The sequence below is a fragment of the Pogona vitticeps genome, chromosome 1 (assembly GCF_051106095.1).
Source record: "Pogona vitticeps strain Pit_001003342236 chromosome 1, PviZW2.1, whole genome shotgun sequence".
Taxonomy (NCBI): Eukaryota; Metazoa; Chordata; class Lepidosauria; order Squamata; family Agamidae; genus Pogona; species Pogona vitticeps.
The window spans coordinates 1,569,602-1,582,523 of record NC_135783.1 but is presented as its reverse complement, the minus strand read 5'-3'; the positions used below and the strand labels follow the sequence as shown (position 1 = coordinate 1,582,523).

Here is a 12,922-nt window from a genome sequence, read left to right as displayed (position 1 = left end):
AGCTCGCTCCACGGCCGAAGCAAGGGAGAGCGAACGGTAGGGAGGCCTGGGGCCGTCCAGCTAGGCTGAGGAAGGCGAGACACGAAGGGGGAGGGGGTTCCCTTCCCCCTCCCGGGAGAAAGGGGGCTAACAGGTGGCACAACAAAAATAATTGATTGATTTTTTAAAAAGGAGAGGAGGGCAAGGTTGCACCTTTGGACTACAACTCCCAGCCAGCGCAGCCCACGGCCAGGGGATGCTAGAGGCTGGAGTCCCCCCAGGCGGGCCACCTGCCCACCCTGATGCCCCCACGTGGGCAGCGCCCCCTCCCCTCCCCTCCCCTCCCTTTCCTAGGGCTGGACTCCCTGCCGCTCCCAAGATGGCGGCGGAAGGAGGCGGGCGCAGAGGGCGGCGGGGGGGTGACGTCACGGGTGGGCTGATCTCTGCCGGCGAGCGGCGAAGAGGGAGAGGGGCGTGGCCAGGCGCGAGCTACGGGAGCCGGCGAGGGACAGTCGGGAGGGGGGCCCGTCTTCCTCCTCCGTCATTCAGGAAGGCGGGCGAGGAGCGGCGGGCGTGCTCGCTCCGTCCCTCACTCTCTCATTCCCTCTTTCTCCCGGCGGCGGCGGACGAGGAAGGAGGAGGACGAAGGAGGACGAGCGAGCTCCCTTCTCCAGGAAGGGAGGAAAGCAAGCAGACTGACCGACTGACCGGCTCGCCCGCCCGCCCACCTGCCCGCCCGCCATGGCCGGCTACGAGTACGTGAGCGCCGAGCAGCTGGCCGGCTTCGACAAGTACAAGGTAGGCAGGCGAGGGAGGCCCCCTGCGCCCGGCGGTGGGGTGGGGTGGGGTTGGGGGTCTTCCCTGGCGGGATGGGGGGGGCGCGCCGGCGGGCCCCGCAGCCCCTGCCTCGCTCGCCGCAGGGGGAGCCTCTTTGCACCACCGCTCCCATCATCCCCTGTCCGGGGGGGGTTCTGAGGCTGCCCCGCCCTGGGCCCCCTGGCGCTGCGCGTGCGATTGTGGGCGAGGTCGGTGCCGCCCGCCCTTCGCCCTCCTGCCCCCCCCGGGCCTCCCCCCCCGCGATCGTATTGTAATACAACTCCCATCATCCCGCCCCACCCCATCCCCGGGCGGGGGGGGCTCCTCCCACTGCTCCCATCCTCCCGCGCCCTCTTCCCCCCCTTCCACGTGTCTGTCTACTCCGAGCCCCATCGTCGTCATCTTCCCCCCCCCCCATTGCAGCCCTTTTTCCGCCCGAGGTGGGTGACCGCAGGGGGGGCGCGGGGGGGGAGTCGGCCCAGCTGGAGGGCTCTCCCGGTGCGGCCGGAGGAGGGAGGCGCCGGCCCTGATCCTGCTGCAGCAGAAGCAAGCGGGCCAGGGCCGCCGCTTCTCCCCTTCTGCCCCTTCCCCTCCGGGCGCCATACCTTTGGGCCTGGGGAGGGGAGGGGAGGGGGGCACCCAGGTTTTTACCTGCGAAGTCAGAAGGCGGCGAGGGCGGGGGGGGGGGGAGAGGCCATGCCAGCCTAATGGCCCAAGGCATTCCCAACCCCACCCGGGAGGTACCAGGGGAGTGCTTGTGCCCCCACCCTCACTACTACCACGAAGGAGGTGCGTGGGTGGGGGACTCTAGTGGGACACCGCTGGGGAGGATGGGGAATTTGCAGTGCAACACAGCTGGAGGGGGAGCCTTTCTTCCCAGGGGGTAAGGGGAGGTGGGGAGGGACACAAGCAGAGGCAGCCTGGTTGAAAAAAAAGGGAGCTGGGAGGGGAGGGGAGGGGGGCTAGCCCTGCAGGTCAGCAAGGGCACAGGGTGGGGGTAGTGGAATCCATTCAGAGGACAACAGGCTGTCGGAGGTCAAGGACACCAAGGGACCTCCTGGCGCGAGGTTTCAGTGGATGTAAAACAGTGTCGCTGCCTTTTCTCCTCTTTCGTTAACCACCGTGTAAAAGCATGTGTAAGGATTATGAATTGTGGCCTGAATAGCATGCACTTCACACGCGCACAGACACCCCACACGCTCAAGGAGGGATCTGGAGTCCTGTCCTGCAGCACCAAAGAACAGAGATGTTGTGGCTTGTGTACAGGGGCTTCTGTCGCAGCTTGCGCTGCAATAATACGCAGAGTTATCTGATTGAAGACACACACGCTCTTCTTCTGTAACAAGACACGTGTCAGACGTGTAAAAGGTTGCCCTCCGTTGGCAGTAGATCGACACACAGGTGCAAAGGGCAAAGGGGGGGAGTGAAGGGAGGGGTCCCGTGGCTAAAATGGTAAAAGTACAGCCTGTGACTTTTGCAGACTTTGAAATGTTTGCAAAATGTTCTTCACAAAAAACAGCATTCTGTGGGCACTTACTGTAGCATTGTTGAGCTAATAAGCCCTTGGAGTGGGAATAGAAAAGCCTACATCCCAGAGGCAGGGTTTGAGAGCAGTTGCAGGGCAGGGAGAGAGCCGGCTTTCTGTGCTTTGTGCCTACCTCCTCTTTGCACTACCGGGTGACTTCCCCAGCCTCCTGTTGCCCACCCGCTCAGCTGGGAAGCAGCAACAGCATCTGCACCAGTCAAAGGGGAAGCACTTGGGCAGAAGGAGGGAACAGGTGATGTGCCTGAGTAGGAAAGCGTCTTTTGCTTGGTGGGAACACTCTTCCAACCTTCTTTTCCTAGTGAGAGCCAAGGGGCGACAGGTTGGCCTCCTCCTTGAATGTATTTAAACCTTCTGTGCTCCAGAGGGGAAGGTTTCCATTCATGGCACGGGGGCCGCTGCTCGGATTTGTTTTCCCCCGTGAGACAAACAGAGCAGGATGGGGCTGTGGGCTCAGGTGCTTGGCCACGGCAGGCAGTGGGGAAGCAGTCTCTGCAACAGCTTCTTGAATTCGCCTTTCCTTGCACCCTGTCCCCAGTGAGATGCATGAGGAGCTCTGGCACGGATGGAAAAAACCCACTGTGTGGTCTGTCGGGGTTCTTAACAAGCTTGCATAAAGGTGCAGGTTCTGCTCTTCAGCCAGGTCAGATCTGGATGGGATGAGTTCCTTGGCAATGCATGGCAGAGGGATGAAACGGTGTGGTCCTCCCTTCTCCGCTTGGAGGCACGCCAGAGGTTGCATTTGCTGAGCAGAGGGACTCAGGGTAGCAGCTTTCTGCTGCCGGCTTCTCAGCACTGACGTGGTTTCCCTTTCGCATCACGAGCTGCTCCCCCTGATGTCTGTCAGACGTTGTACGCCTGTAGTCCAGGCTTAAGAGGGGAATGAGGGGCTTCCACATTTTTGCTTGCTATGGTGAACCATCCACCATCATCCAGAGAGTTAACTCCTGAAGTCACCTTGGGGGTTTACAGGTTCTGGATCCCCCCCCCCCCCGAATTGGCCCAGGAGCTGCAGGGAGACCCGTACACCTCCCTCAGTTCCCAGATTAGAAGGAAGGGGTGGAAGCGTTTCGGCTGCTGCCTTGCTAAGGCAGTGGGAGTCCTTCCTTCCACTAGGGAGCCCCCCCCCCAAGTGTCTGCAAGCAGTTTCACGAACTCACCCTTTGCCCAAGTGGATGCATGGGCAGCTCTCTGTTTGTGGATGGCGGCCCCCACCCCAGGTTTCATTTGAGTAGGCTGGGATGAGTAGGCCCCCTTACCTGCAAACTTGTGAGGCCTCCCTGCCCGGATTTGGCACTGGAGGGAGTGATTTAGGCAGCTTTGGTGTAGCCAGACTAGTCCTTCCTTCGGCATCTTTCCCTCCTATGAACTCTGAGGTTGCTCCTCCTTCTTGCTCAGTCCGGATAAGCTGAGTCCCGGCACCTCTGCTCGGGTGCAGAGGAACCCCTTTCTCCTCAGGGATCAATGGTGCATTTCAGAATAGCATTGCCTTTCCCCTGTTTTTTGCAACCTGACACACTCACGCAAAGGGAGGCTTAACAGCTCGTATTACCTAGGGTGCATTTTCTCTCCCTTTAAGTCTTGCTTCCCGGATGTAGTCGTCATTAGTTGCTATCAAGTCAGTTCTAATTTATGGCAACCCTTGTACAGGTAGAGAACAGACAGAAATTGCTCACTGTGCCCTTCTTCTGGCTGCGCCCTAGGATTGTGCAGCTTTCCCAAGGCCACAAAGCCTGACTGTACTTGCAGGAGGCACCAAGTTTTCACTTCCTCTCTGTCTGTAGACAACCTTTATCTGTAGGGTTTGCATGTTCTAAGGTCCTGAACGTCCAGCAAAAAAATTGTAAATCTAAAATTCTGTTGTACCTGCAGCCTTTGTGACTCTGGGCACCTGCAAATTCCTATTTGGATAACCACAATCATTTTTGGCTTGAATACAGTACTGTACTGTATTGTTTTTTTACTATTAATGTTGCAAGCTTCTAGAACTCCAAAAATCCGTTCTAAGCCTCTAGATTTACAAAGGCTTATTGTATCAAGATTCCAGGAGTCTAGACAATTGCAAGATTATACTATTATGATCACCAGCAACTTATACTGTTGGACGCACAAAGGTCATTTGCATATGAAAAACAGCTGTTTTTGTCATTTCAACTTAAGCAGCAGCCCATAGTGCTAAAACACACCCTGGGTGGTTTACAAGGTCATTATACAAACAACGCTTTGTTCCCCCAGTAGTCTGGCTACTCACTGACCACTCTCAGGATGGATGGCTGAATCACTTTTGAGCCAGCGACCTGGATCCGTTGTGATTAAGCTCAGGTTGTGAGCAGAGTATGACTGCAGTACTGCTGTTTAGCCACTGAAGAATTCCATTCAACTCATTGCATCATCACAACCTTTTGTTTACTTCCACGCTAAACTGGTAGCCATGAATGAAATTCTTCAAAGCAGCGTTATCATATCATTGGCTTGGCTCTCTGAGATTAGCTGGAAAACAGTGGATTAGTTTTGGCAAGCGGCTGATTGTTTAGTAATGTCATGTAAACTGTTTTTGCAAGCCATCGTTTTAAACGTCGTTTCATTTTCAAAGCAACTTTTTCTACACCCCCTTGAGTCTTTTTATTTTTTTTTTTTTGACACCTTATAAAGACAAAATTCCATAGGTTCACACGGACTTGATATATGCAACTTTGTGAAAATAGGTGGTTTTCCTTTTTCCTGGCCAGGTCTCCTCTTGCTTCCCAGAAGTAGTCCAGGCCATCTTGTCCTTTTCAGGCCCTTCTTGTGCTTGACAGTCTGGGATGTGAATGTAGGCGGAAGGATGCAGGAAGACAGGAGGCACCTGCGGAACAGGGGGTCTTTAAAGGCACGTTTTCCTCCGTCTAATCTCTTGGTTGGAGAATTCCAGGAGACAGAGGTTCCGCTCCTCTCTATTAAGATTAGCTAAAAGCAAAGCAAGAGTGGCCTCCTCTGGGAGTGAACTAGAGACCTCACCTGTCTGCGGAATGAGGAGTTTTCCCTGCCCCCTTGTGTGTGGGGCAGGAGAGGGGGGGCAGCATTACCAGGAACTGCTGTGTGGCTTCTTACAGTTCAGAGTCCAGCTCTGTGGACCTCCCGTCACCCTTCTTTCTTTCACAAGAAGGCAAAGTCCTCCTGTAGTTTCAATCTAATCCTTGCCTCTGAGTAGAGAGCTTAAGGAGCAACCGGGTAATCTCTGCTCACCAGATTTTTTTTTGGGGGGTGCGAAAACAGTCACTTGATTGACCATTGAGGGGAAGGAGGGTCCCACAAAACTGAACTTCCCTGCCCACGTCATTGACATGCTTCTAGTATTTTCTCATTTCTCAAAGGCTGGGAATTGTGCAGCCTCCATAAAGCCAGAGGTAATCTTTTTGTGGGAAGAAGCACCTAAGCTTAGAATCATAGAATAGTGAAGTTGGAAGGGGCCTCGAAGGCCATCTAGTCCAACCCGCCCTGCCCAAGGCAGGAATCCAAATCAAAGCAGATCTGAGCGAGGCTTGTCTGAGTTTCTCTTCCATGGCTCCAGTTTTGGAGTGCTCTACACCTCTCGAGGCCATAGGCTCCATTGCTGTACTACTCTAACAGTTAGAAAGTCTTTTTTCCCTGTTATTCAGCCGAAATGTGCCTTCTTGTAGCTTGATCCCATTATTGTGTGTCCTGCACTCTGGGATGAGGGAAAACGGATCCTGCCCCTCCTTTCTATGACAGCCTTTCAAATCCTTGAAAAGTAGTCTCCTATCTCTTTCCCCCCCCTTCTTTTCTCAAGGCCAAACATGGCCAGTTCTTTGAGTCTCTCCTCGTAAAGCTTGGCTTCCAGCCGCCGATCATCCTGGTTGTCCTCCTCTGAACTTGTTCCAATTTTGTTATTTGGAGATTTTGCACTGCATTTAACCTGTGCCAAAAAAATAAAAAAAACCCCACAAAAACACATGTTCAGATGACCTATTTCTGTGATGTATAAGCAAAGCAAAACTCCCAACTCTTGTGAGACAGGTTTATTGTCATGTGAACTTTTGTTCATTAGGGTTAATTAGAAAAATCACTGCAATGGGGCTCCTTCGCTATGAGAAGTTATTTTAGTCAAGCACTGGTTCCAGCTACCTCCAGCTGTTTTGATATGATAAGTTGTATCTAATAGTTATTTTAAAAAAACTGCTTTCCCATTTTCTTCAGGTAACAAAAATAGTTGCTACTTGTTGTTTAAAAGCCTGAATAATGTAAGCTGCAGTGTGTGGCCTGCATAATTAAATTGAGAGTACAGCAGTGCCTCGACTCAAGACCATTTCGAGTTACGACCAGCTCCGGCTGAAAAATGTTGCTTCGACTTGCGGCCGGAGCTTCCAGTTCCGAACAGAAAAAGGCAGGAAATTCAAATGTACTCACCGTTGGTCAGCGAAGAGGCTGCTTCTTTGTAGCTCTTTCACCCCAACGGTTAGAACGGGGTCAGGGAACTTTTTTTATTTTTTACAGTAACTCCCCGCCCCCAAATCTATGGAACTTTGGAAGGGGAGCCGCTACTCAGCCTTTCCCAAAGAACCCCCCCATCCAAGATCCCCTTTTCTCCTTCGTGTACCCTGGGGGGGAGGGGGGCTTTTGGGTCTGCCCTCCCCCTCTTGCCCGCAGACCCCCCTAAAAGAGAGGAGACCCCTCCTGCCAACCTCCCCTCCCCGAAGGCCAAGCCCTGGTTTCGACCGAGGGGGCCTCATCCAGCTAGAGGGTGGCCCGTGGGAGTGATCTGCTTACCTGGAAGGGTGGCCCCCGGGGGGGGGGTTGTCAGCAGCCCCGACCTGGTGACTTGTAAGTACAGTAAGGGCCGCTGTACTTTAAGGGCTATGGGACCAGTAGATAAGCAGTATGCTTTTTGTGGCATAAAACAAGCCTTCCACCTGCCCTCAGTACCTGCAGTGAAGCATGAACCGGCGCTGGAACCATGTGATATTCCTCCTCTAACATTTAATGAGTCTCTCCCATTTAATGGTTCTCTCCCCTGCCAGTAGCAGGAGTAACTAAAAGGGTACAGTTCACCTCCAACAGGAGGTGAGGTGTCCTTCACTAATCATCACCTAAATGAATTGTATTTGCCTTTTTAGAGGGAGCGATAGAATGCAGAAAAAAGGCATGCCATCTCTTCATGGGGTGGGTGAATGAGGGTGTGCGTCTCCACGTCTTTGAATGGGTGGGGTGCTCGTGGGCAAGAGAGAGGGGAAAAGAGAGCTTTGTGGGGAACTCAAAATTGAAAGAGGATCCCGATACAGAATGGAAGGTTCTTGTGGGATTGCCTCTGTGAGGGCTATGTCTGTGTGTGTGTGTGCGTGTGCGTGCGTGCGTGTGTGCTGGTTTTATTATTTATTTTTATTTTATTTATTTGATTTATACCCCGCCCATCTGGCCTAAAAGGCCACTCTAGGCGGCTATCCAAAGGAGTAATTTATTCTGCAAAAGGTACCGTTAGAGATAATATTCAGAAATACTTGGCCTGCGTTTCTGTGCAGTCGGACCTGTTGGATGAAAATGGTAGATTCAGAGATGGGGTTTCCTTTCTGTCCCTGGCTTTCAACCTTGCCGTCACGGACTTCTTGAGCAAGGGGTCACTTTGGCTCAGCAGCCTGCCCATCTAAAAAATGAGTGTCTGGAGGCCAGCCGCAGCCCTTTTGGGAACTGGCCGTTTCCGCTGGAGACAATATACAAATACAGTTTAATTGTCTAGTCAAAGAACATTTTTAAAAATGACAATATTAAGGGTGCTGTCCATTGGGTATGTTGTGAGAAGATAAGACTCAACAGGAAAGACCATAATGCTAGGAAAAGTGAAGGGCCGCAGGAAAAGAGGAAGGCCAGATGTGAGATGGATCGATTCTCTAAAGGAAGCCACAGGCGTGAGTTTGCAAGAGCCGAGGAGGGCTGTTGGGGACGGGGACCTTTTGGAGAACCCTCATTCATGGCCTCACCATACGTTGGAGGCAATGTGACAGCTCCGTAACAAGAACAACAACAAATCATTAAGGAACAAACACTATACACCTTAAAAGGGTGGGATGATTTGACAAGGAAGAGGAATAATGTTACCTTGCCTCCGTCTGCTCCTTTGTCCGTAATGATTAACGAAGAAGGAGGCAGAATTGTAATATTTTCCTTTTGAACTCCTTGAAAATGGCCGGGTGGGCCCTTGGCGTTGGCTGGCATGAAGTGAACGACGGCAATGTTTATGCTGTGCTCCACAACAGAGTGCATTCCAATAAAACCAGTAACGTACAAACGTGCAGTAGCATTTAGCCAGAACCTTCATATTACAGTATGTACGGATGAACCTGCCCATGGAGTATGTCTTCTGGGTTGATTTGGGATGCCAGCCTTGCACGGTCTGTCCAGCCACAGGAAATGCCAAAGGCTGCTCCGTTTCATGCTCCACTTTGATCTATGACACTCTTAAAATCCCCTTTGGATTTGCAGAGTAAAAATAGTGTCCCCCCTCCCATAGCATGCTGTGCAGCCTCGAAGGCTAGCAAACCAATTAGCAGGAGACATCACCCATAACCCATCCACCCCCGTAGTAGGATTTCATCCTCGTTTTGCAGTTCAGAGGCAGTCCTGGACGCCTGTTCGCTGAAGGAGCTGTAACGGCTTCCATGTGGATCAGTGCCCTTTGGGGGCCAAGTCAATTAACCCCCGCCGTCTTCGGTTGCATCCATTTGGTGGGAGGGGGATAGAGACGGCCATGCATGAAGGCCTTGAAGAAGCCATGGTGCCTCTTCTCCCCCCCCCCCAAAAAAGGCTAAATTTTTATGCCACTGTTTTCATATGTCCTGTGATTTCTAACAATAAAGAGAAATAGACAACATGTACCATTAAAAAAATAATCTGCTATTCCTTTTTTTGCGGGAGGTAGGGTGCAAATAATTAGGAAGAAGAGAGGCTTTTAATTGTTTGACCATCTCTTTGCTAACTCTTGGGCCACCGTGGAGCTGCTTGAAAATCCAGTCACATCTGCTGGAAAACAAAAGGGCTCAGGAGGCTGAATGGCTGTTGGTGATGGCGGTGGTGAGTTTTGTGGGTGTGAGCAGAGGAGGGAGGCCAAGAGCGACCAGGCGGGCTCTCCGTGGCAGAGACCCTTCGTGGAAGCCTGGTCTCTCCTTGGTGGAGGGAGCCGACGACCTCCCCACAGTGATCGGACACACATTCTAGTAACTTTATATGAGGAGGCAGAAACACAGAGACCGGCAGGGGAGAATCGAGGACAGGGAGAGGGCGGTAGAGAGAAGAGTGTTAACACGGCGCCAGGTCCAGTAACGCCTCTGTTCGGGGGCACTCGGTTTGCTCAAACCAACCAGACTTCCTCGTTTGCCAGAACTCTGCGGCAGACTGGATGGGACCTGGTTTATTTATTTACTATTTTATTTTAAATGTTTTTACCGTACCTTAAAAAGGACTCAAGGTGGCTTACATCACTAAAAGACCATATTTAACAGCTAAAAACAATATGTGTCCAAATATTTCGAAAGAATCAAATCCATGTGTTGACAAGTCAGAACTGACTTATCGCAACCCTAATTCGGCTTTCGAGGTAAGTGTGACGTTTCAGGAACGGCTTGAATGGTTCCGCTTCCCTAGTGAGTTTCCCTGGCTGGGCAGGGGATTCGAACCCTGCTCTCCAGAGTCCTGGTCTATCTGTCCACGACACCACCCTGAAAATCTCTTTCCCCCCTCCCCCCCCCCGGATGATGAACCGAGGCAGAATGAGAGATGCCCTCCCCTGCACGCACCCTGAGAGCTTCCCGACTGGGGAGCACAGCTGTCTTTATGAACAGCAATCTCGAACTTCAATTCAGGGGTAGGACTCGGTGAGAAAGCCAGCTGTAGCCAAACGGGTACCATCAGGGCAGGGTCCGAGTGGAGAGGGTGCCTTCATCTAACACCTTGCCAACTGTGGTAGAAAACCTCCTTCCTCTAAGCTGCGGTTCGTGTCCTGAGGCTGTGAAATTTAAGGAAGAAGATGCACCCGAAAGAGGGGGGCAGGAAGTGGACTGTCTCTTTGGCATGGCTTGGAGCCGTTGGTAGACCCTGGAATATTTGGATTTCTTGACTTGGGATTTCCGTCCTTATCACTTCCCTTGATCCCTTAGCTGCTGAGCAGACAGAAGCTCGGGTGTCTCTCGCTCAAGACGGGTTCTTAATTAAGAGACAACTCTTCTCAGTTCCGAGGTGTTTAATCTTGAACTCTGTGCCCCCCGGCAGGACAAGTTCCCAGAAACATTCCAGCCTGGCTTTGCATAGGAAAACTGTATAAAAGTGGCCAGTTTGAGAGATTCAAAACTAACAGAAGAAATGTAGCGGTTAGTCCTTCTCTGGGGCATTTTAAGAGGAAAAAATGGGTGGTGTAAACAGAAAAACATCTGCTCAAGAGGGGGGAATCTAAGAGGCCTGTGTCATGGATGTTCTCCTTCATATAATATGAGGGCTTGAATGTGTCAGAAGAGCTGAGAGCAATGCCATCAGGAGGCCGGGATACAGACAGGGTTCCTCAAAGGAGAATGGCTGAAGCTGAAACGCCAGACCAGGAGACAATTGCCCACTTCAGGAGTAATGGTCACATCAGCAGAAGAGAATGGTGATTGGAATGGAGAAACTCCTGAGGAGCAGAAGAAAGCAATGTTAAACCATTTCTGAATAGGTTATATGTTAAAAATCATTCAGAATAGAACAAAAGATAGTGCTGGAAGATGAGACTCCCAGGTCAGAAGAGATTCAGTTAGTGACTGGGAAAGAGCAAAGGGTAAGTATGTATAAGTGCTGTCTTTAATGAAGCAACTAAGGTTAAAGCAGGCCAAAAAGATGTCTCGTTGTTGATGATCGAGGAGACAAGTGAAAGTCTGAAGCTACATAATGTATGTGATTGGAACGTGGAATGTGAGCAGCATGAATCAGTGAGCTTGAAGTAGTCAAACAAGAGATTGAATTTTAAAAGATTGCCTTGCTTGACGTAAGCAAACTAAAGTGGATTAGAATAGGACCTTTTCAACTGGATAATTACAAAGTACGTTACTCTGAAAAGGGCAACTTCAGAAGAAAGTGCATGACTTAATAGTGAGGCAAGATGTAGCACAAGTAGTCAGGGGCTATTAAGTAAAGTCTAATGAAATAATATTAGTTTCTTGAAACATCTAACCATAATCCAAATCTGTACTCTTGCTACAGATACTGAGGAAGATGAAATGAAAACTTGCATAGCAGTGTTGAGGAGAATATGGATCACACATCAAAGAACTCTTAATTCTGTGTAGCTCTGGCCGTGTATCCCTTTAGTTTTGCTATCGCTGTTGCCCGCTCCTTGTGACTGGGAACCTGTTGTCTGACATCACCTTGAGAGTGCCAAATTTCAGTGGTGATGGAGCTAAGGTTTCTCCTGTCGGAAACCCAAAATTCTTGCACCTGCTTTAATTTTTTTTTTTTTTTTTGAGAGAGAGAGGATGCATAAAGTATTAAGATGCAAGCTGCGACCCACTACAGAATTACCTGAGCAGGGGTATAATCCCATCTGCTCCATAGGAACAGAGAGAGAGAGTTGTCTTGATATGTGCAAAAAGCAAGGCTCTTGTCACTCTCTCCTACGTCTGAGTTAGATGAGGAACGCCAGGCAGCTGCGGCAAAGTTTATGGACAGTTTCTTGCAGTTCCCGCATCCCACGGCTTCTCGGAAACGGCAGTGAGGAGGTCATTCCCTCGGCCCCTGCTTGCACCTGGTGTTAGGTGTAACCGGGCGGCTTCTTCGTGCACATAGGTGAGGCTTGGGGGGGGGGAATCTATTCCACATGTTGGAGATGGAAATATGACAGTCACGTAGGCGATGCTGTAACCGTCTTAAATCTGACTTTTGCATTTGGGGGGCTCTACTTGTGCATAAGCCCCCGAAAGAGACAAAGGCCGTTTGGGGCTCTTGGCAAGACTTCTTGTTAGTTGGTGGCCTTCCCCCGGAGGGTCAGACTTAGGAGACCGAGGCTAAGAATAACGTTGGGCATTTATGCAGCATGCTGCAGATGCTCCGTGCACTTTGTGGCATTTCTGCAATGCTTACGGCAGCCTAGGAAGCTAGGTCAGCATCATATTGAGGGGTTGCATGTGGAGTACGGGCACTTTCTCGGACTTGCAGACCTGAGGAATTTGGCAAGCCAAGGGCAGAGACCGCGGAAGCTCTGGTTCATGATGCCTCATAGAAGGTCTTGTTTCTTTCAGAGTCAGGGGCGCACGTTTTACGTGCTGGCCGCAGGGAGTTTGCATTGCTGATCAAGACAGCCTCTCCCCTGCCCTTGTTTTGACCATGCCCTCTGTTTGACTTGATCCTCGGTATGTGACGTCCAGGGAAAAGAAGCCGCTTGAATTGAGTTTGCCCTCCTACTGGAGTTGGGGGTGGGGGGGCGTGCTCTCCACCTTGGACCTGGTCTTAGCAGCGCACTCCTTTGCCATCACTTTCTTTTTTTTGAACCAATGGTGGGCTTTGGTTTATAGATGCGTCCCACAGACTCTTGAAAGAGCAACGTGCGAATGCTGAGGAGATAGCTGGTTGGTC

General features: G+C 51.3%; 1 protein-coding gene across 2 annotated transcripts in view; it reads left to right on the top strand.

Annotated features, from left to right (window-relative positions):
• Positions 1-530: 530 nt before the first annotated feature.
• Positions 531-12,922, top strand: part of SELENOI (selenoprotein I) — a 44,681-nt gene continuing 32,289 nt past the window's right edge. Inside the window, exon 1 of one of the 2 annotated variants that reach the window (XM_020814195.3) lies at positions 531-777. In XM_020814195.3, the coding sequence (XP_020669854.3) occupies positions 721-777 (57 nt within the window). In that variant the 5' untranslated portion in view covers positions 531-720. The remainder of the gene's footprint in view (positions 778-12,922) is intronic. The other variant, XM_020814196.3, reaches the window with a different exon arrangement.